Genomic DNA, 7,003 nt, shown 5'->3' with positions numbered 1-7,003 from the left:
AAGCATCCCACAAGTAACTATATTGAGATATATATCTGTTTTGCCTCTATAGTAATGGTATGGGCTGCATATGATAGACCACGAAAAGGTGGGCTCTACAAGCCAAAATGAGATAGCTTGGAGAACCAATATCTTGGGAAATTTGTCGTATGATCTTTATGTCATTAGTGAAAAGTATTATAAAATAACTCTGAAATTATAAGTATTATAAAATAACCGAGCTGAAAAGACATATAAAACTATCAATGGATGAAGCCTGAATATTGGAAAGAAATAGGATCGGACCTGTGCTATCAGCGTGTCTAATAATATTGTATTCATGAAATATACACCTCCTTCCCGCAATATCAGTGAGTGAGAAAGCTTATGAAGGTTTTACACCGATTTTAGCAATATTCCAGCAACATAACGGCAGGGGACACCAGACATTGGCTTCACATTGTAACCATGGAGGGAATCGAACCTGGGTGCTCCGGCATGCCGAGCGAACGCTTTAACCACTAGGCTATCCCACCGTCCCTCACGCCATGTTATTCACCATAGGATGACAAAGTGGGGTATTAGTGGTCACTGTACCTGCAATCCTGCCCAAAGCCCAAGTAAGCTTAGATTCAAAATTCCGTCCTTTGTCATCGTGCAACCGATCCGGAAACACATGGTGGCTAGCTATATACAACATCATTGAGTGTTGATCCGTGATTACAATCCGGAGTACGAATCAGCACTCAGGTGCACAGATGCAAGGTAGGCCATTTGGGGGCACATGCGGATGAAACCATGTTCAGATGGGGCTCTAAAGAGGAGTTATTTCCATAGAAAAAAAGTACCCGATGAGAAGTGCTACCCCTCCTTTAACATATTACAGTGCTTGATATAGTAGATCTGTAGAGGCCAGATTTGTTACTTGTCGTCCAAAACTTGTATATATCCAACTTCTGTTATCGCTTGATATGCTAAAACATTGTCAGCTTAAAACCTCACAATTTCTGTTTTTGCAGTACTTACAAAACAATTTATTGCATGGATATACCGTGTAATGTGATGTAATGTCCACATGTATTGATAACTTGCTTTGTTCATTAAGGTTCAATCAGTTGTCTTCCAAGCATTAATTTCCTTCTGGTGGTACATCAATTCAGATTTTCCTATCATAATATAAACTGAATATTAAAACACCATTCAACATATTTACCGTAGGGGCAGGTGGGACAGTGAACGTTATTTTCAGTTTGTCTCACTGGGAAATAAAGATTTGCTTCACGTTGATTTCACGCATGTTGTTTATATTGTTTGCAACGGGCCATTTAGCAACAAGACATCAATCATTTCAGAGTCAGTTCGTAGAAATCTGTATTACTTAGTCTTTAAAGATGAATATGTTCACATTCTCAACGCCTAAAGTGCGGGCTCGTACTTGGCTATTTGGACGCCAACTCTATTAGGAGCATGTGTTTATGAATCACTATCAAATAGTGATGACACCAGGTGTTCGCGAAAATCGGGGGCACCTGTCACAAACACACACAAAGGAAAGACAATTGTTCACCTGAAAAAAACACGGGAACGTATGGTACAAGTCAAAATAGGGTATTGCATCGGACATCATTTTGTCAGTGATGCGTCAAATTTCACATGTCCTCCACATGTCTACCATAAAACGTTTTGAAAGCTTTCCTGAGGCCTTGAATGTTGTAACCTTTATCTAACAACTTCCGAGCAAGAGTCGTATGACGCGCTTTGAAATCTTGGTATAAAGATCATGCTCGATTGTATATAAAAAATTAAACACCAAAGGCTGAATCTGGGATAATAATCGACATAAGGGGAAAGTTGACTATTGGAAAGTTGATCATGAAGTAATCCCTCTTGTCTCTTGTCTTGTCTTGTTTGGTCACTCTGAATCTTGATCTAAATATGAAGTGGATGGGCCGGTCTCACTAATCTCACTAGTTCAGATGGGTAAATCAGTGGAAGGGATCGGAATGGCTATTTGATGGTTATTGAACGATATCAGATCATCACTATACCTGATGCTGAATAGAAACTTCTCGGCTAAATTACCCTGTTTTGGCTGTGCCAGTCCGAGCAGAAGTTCCCATTAATATGCATCAAGAAACATATCCGCAAGAGATGAGCACAATTCGTGCCCATGGGGACACCTACATCTTGCCTACATGTCTTCCCCCAAATTGTGCATAGATGTTATCAATGAGGAAGTCCAGTATAACCCATTACTCTCATAACGTGCTTAACGTCATACAATGCGCTAGATGCGAAGTAGTGTACATTATACATTGGACAGACAGGGGATACCCTAATACCGAGAATGAGAATCCACCAACAACAAAACAATACCGGTATCCTTCTTGGCGATGCATCCCATCCAGTCAACACATTGATCAGTGTGCCAGGAAAAAAGCACGAAATTTTGTTATATTCCCGTTTTACAAATGTGAAAATGATGCACTGAGAAAGACAATGGAAAGTTATTTTATATTTAATACTTTCAAACCAATATTAAACGGCCTCAAATAATTGAATTAATTTATATAATTATTGTTCATATTCCTGCTACCGTAATACTTATTTTGGTAATACGGTATGTGTAGCAGACACGGCCCTCACAACGCTCTGCGCCTCTGTACTGTGACGTCATGATTATTTTAAATTACAAAATAACATCAAACTATGTTAGAGTGTACTGTGACATCAACATAGCAAATCGGTATAAATGTCCTCTTGAAATTCACATTGGTGAAACCGGTTGAGTAAATTAAAGAGATCATCTTTGGACATGATCATAATTAGGTTCTTGTCATTAGTGTTTTCTTTGTTTATTAATACCACATTGTGTAAATATATATTTTTTTAACCCTGGAGTTACCACCTCTGGAGCCGGTAACTCGTATTGGAGGGACAATATCAGGTGATGTCCAAAGCTACCAAAAGCCGGTTACAACAGTCGTTCATATAAGTAATATGGAGGGGCCTGTATCGAATTCCGTGTGTTATTCGCAGCGTCTGTGGACATATGGAGGGCAAGGATTAGACGTTTTCACCAACCACGAGGCACCAGGCAAATCGGCCTTCTTGAGAGATACACACAATTCTAGAATTGGTCAAACTGCATCATGGCAGGGTGTAGGCTCTTGGCTACGATGGCTGCACTCTACACCATTGTAATTGCAACAAAACTCCAGTTAATTGGTCTGTGACCTATTAAATCCTTATGTACATGAGTATACCATAGCTTTGACGATATAGCAAACAAAGCTATCTTTACTTTTTTAGACGAGAGTATCTTTAATGCTAATTAAAGAATCTGCTATTAGCTGTTTGTATCGAGACTATCCACACCCAACCACATTGTCCATGGTATCCCCCACATATATATATATATATATATATATATATATATATATATATATATATATTCTTAAAAAACGCTCTATTAAATAAGCTGTTGTCGATTTCCCAAAACAGGTTATATTCTTTTATTATTGGATGCTAGCATGGAAATATAAACGTGTTCTTATTAACCTGTAAGATATGATTTGGTCTTGTCTGGGAATAAAAGTCTAGTGGCAATATGGATTCTTTTGTTTCAGAGTTTATGGTGAGAACACAACATATGAACAGGATTGGCATGCCTCCCTATCCTTAGGCTCTAAAACGTGTTCGTACTCTATATATTTAAACCTATTTTTTTTGGCGTCGAACCATAGACTGGTTATGTCACTATACAAAACGTTTCCTGTGGCTCTGGCAACGTTAAGATGTGGCTCACGTCGACTACAGAACATAACTGGTTGATACACTACAGCCTAGAAGTTCATTCCTTTTACACGCATGGGCAACGCGTTAAGCTACAGTCACACAGACAATGCGACCGCGATGCAACTATGGCGACTGAATTCCTTTGCGACCGACTGGCGATCGCTGAGACCGGTGCAACTACTTCTGCCCATATGTGTAGGATAAAGTACTCGTCCTCCATCATGATTGGAAAAGTAAGGACCTCAGTGAGAAAGAAGTGTAAAAGTAAGACCGACCGCGACCGGGGACGAGTACTTTATCCAACATATGAACCGTCAAATGAAAAGATTACATTTTAATGATCAAATAAAACAGTATCCTTTATCCAAGTACTGCCGGTCCTAACGCTGCATTGTTTATACCGCGCTTGGTGGTACCCAGCTGGTATATCGAGGAGCATGGCCTAATCTTAAAACAGCGCGCACGGCCGCACTTGCTGCACGGAATTTTCATTACGCGGCATCACATGACCTGTTAGAATATTCATTTGACGGAGACAAGATGGATGTGTCAGACTGCGACAGAGAACTGTTCATAACCCAGTCCAAAACCGTTGAAAAGAGTGATGAAGCAGAGAGTGACGATGACTTTTTGTTTCGTTTCAAGGAACCTTTGAACGAGAAAGAGCTGACAGATAAAATTGAAAAGCGAATTCCCCAAAACAAGATTGACTGGGCTCTGTCAGTGTTCAAGAGATGGCGAGAAGAAAGGCGAAGTAGGAGTATTGATAATAATTTGGACATACCAAGTGAGTGTTTAAAAACTGAACTGAGCGAAATGAGTGCAGCTGATCTGAACATCGCTTTGAAGTATGTTCTATTTGAAGCGGCAAAGAAAGATCGTACCAACTATCCATCCAACACCTTGTATGGCTTGTATGGGGCTTTTCAATCGCACTTGAAAGCTCAGTATTCAAAATCCAATTTGTTTGAAGACGACGAATTTAGAGAGGCCAGAGCAGCATTGGACGCTGTCATGAAGGAACGAGCAGCGGCTGGTTTGGGAGCAGCCTCCAGAAAGTCGGCAGAAATAATCACCGAGACTGATGAAAACATGCTGTGGGAAAGAAGCTTGTGGACACGATTCTATACTTAACAGGTACATGTGAATATTTCTTCAGGTCCGGGTTACCCCTAAAACGAGCTATAATAGATGATACCAGCTATAATAGATGAAATGAGCTACAATACATATTCATTCGGTCTATTGCAAGGGTGAATCGATCAAAACAAGGGAGTGTGCCTTTAATGCGTACTTCCGCAAAGCGGTTGTCAGGCATGAGTTCGACTGACAAATGCAAATTCATATTATGCACAGACGAAAGCCCACGCACCTACATAATAGCGACTGTCGAGGAGTAATAAAAGTCCAAATACACAAGCAATTCACTAAATACAAAAATAAACCAACAAAATGCTGAAATTTACCTTCCAAACTTACACGAAACACATGTGGGTAGCCGACATCTGCAATGGGTTACTGCACATGACCGGATGCCGGGTGAGATATCGTATTTTCCGCAAAAGGGTAATAAATAATAGTCGACAACAAATTCTATGGTGATGTGTAGGGGACAAAATAAGAAAGTAGTTAGGAACAGATAACATTTATTGCCTTTCCGTGGATTGCAATAATTGCCCAATGGAGTAATGTCATTGGTCGGACAAAAATACACAAGTCTCACTGGGTATATAAAGGCTCAACATATCAGATAACATACTCATCACATGGAGCAAAATGGAAATGTCTGACACGGAATCCGGTGAAGAAGCAGCAACCCCATCCACAATAGCAAGCAAGGTAAAGAATTTGATCTGAAAAGTAATAGTGATAATCAGAAAAAAATCATACAATATAATATTTGTGACATAAGCAACATTGTGAGGCGAATACGTGAGGTTTAAAATATATTACCTTATTAAAATGAAAATAATTCTCTATTGTCACGTGGTTGTGAGGGCCGCCAGAGGTTCCTGCAACGTAGACATGTACCTTATAAACTACTGATTACTTTATAATGTCCCAACAAATAAATGTTCCCAACAGGGGACGGCATTGTTCCAGAGCTAAAATTCACCAACGTGGGAAAGGAGGAAATACTTATCTGGATGGCAGCAAAAAAAGATCAAGTGCGCTTCACATGCGGAATTTTTTTTTTTTTCAAAAAGGTAATTGTTGATGACACAATACAATGTGTCAATGAAATGTGAAATTAAAACAAATGAATTGTAAAGCTATAAGTATAAACATACCATTGGTATCGAACCTCTGCAACATCACGCAGGAATGTCAACAAGAGGTTTTCCCTACTGTGCTTGATGTCCCTGTGGTAGGTTAATGAAAGGGCATCCGCAACATCATCGGCACCCATGTCACGGATCACCTCAATGTCCCCAAGGATAACTGCTTTAATGTCCTCATTTCTCCGGCGGCTGAGGTCAAAATATTTATCACGGTCTGTGGTAAATATAAAGACTGGTTCCAGACGATGGATACGACCGTTATCCTGGGAAGTGACAACATCCTGGCAATAATCCGTCCGGTTCTTCTTGCATTTAGATGCAAAATGTACAAGAACCTTGTCCACTGGGATCCCTGACAATGTGACCTGGACACCTTGCTCCTGGGGACGGGACAGGTAGCCATTCTTTCGAAGGTGTCTCCTCCACATGTCAACCTCAGTGGACAGATCCTTTACATGCATTTATTCGGTGTCATCTGGCAGCTGGATGTCCAATACATGCATCATCTGTTGTTTCATCTGTTCCATCGTCACGATATGGCTCAAATATTGCCGATGTGACGTAAAGCTTTAACTCACTCACTCACTCACTCATCTGTTCCATAAAAGAAATGTATATATTGTCAACAGGGTATGAAATTAGCCAGTTTAACTGGAGCTGAGATATATGCAAAGGTTACAACTCACACCCATCAAACATTTCACTGGGGCACGCCAGGCATGCTCAATATATACAAGGTGTGTACATACAGAAAATATATTGATATAAATAACATTTTTAGACATATGTACAAGAAATGTATTCCTTATGTAACGTACTTACATATATATTCATAACTGAATACTGTGAATTTTTTTTCTTTTTATAGGCAGAAAAAAACCAGTACGTGCAAGTCTCCCGAGACATCAGGGGCCAGGTTCCCTTCTCCTGGAGAAACTACCCTT

General features: G+C 39.9%; 1 protein-coding gene across 1 annotated transcript; it reads left to right on the top strand.

The window, feature by feature from the left end:
- Positions 1-4,317: 4,317 nt before the first annotated feature.
- On the top strand, positions 4,318-4,911 carry LOC125377495. The gene has a single exon (XM_048391088.1). The coding sequence runs from the start codon at positions 4,318-4,320 to the stop codon at positions 4,909-4,911; it is 594 nt and encodes a 197-aa protein (XP_048247045.1).
- The last annotated feature ends 2,092 nt before the right edge of the window (positions 4,912-7,003 follow it).

The sequence above is a fragment of the Haliotis rufescens genome, unplaced genomic scaffold (genome assembly GCF_023055435.1).
Source record: "Haliotis rufescens isolate VD_foot unplaced genomic scaffold, xgHalRufe1.0.p SCAF_9, whole genome shotgun sequence".
NCBI lineage: Eukaryota > Metazoa > Mollusca > Gastropoda > Lepetellida > Haliotidae > Haliotis > Haliotis rufescens.
The sequence above is the reverse complement of the archived record's forward strand: the minus strand, read 5'-3'. Positions and strand labels throughout refer to the sequence as shown.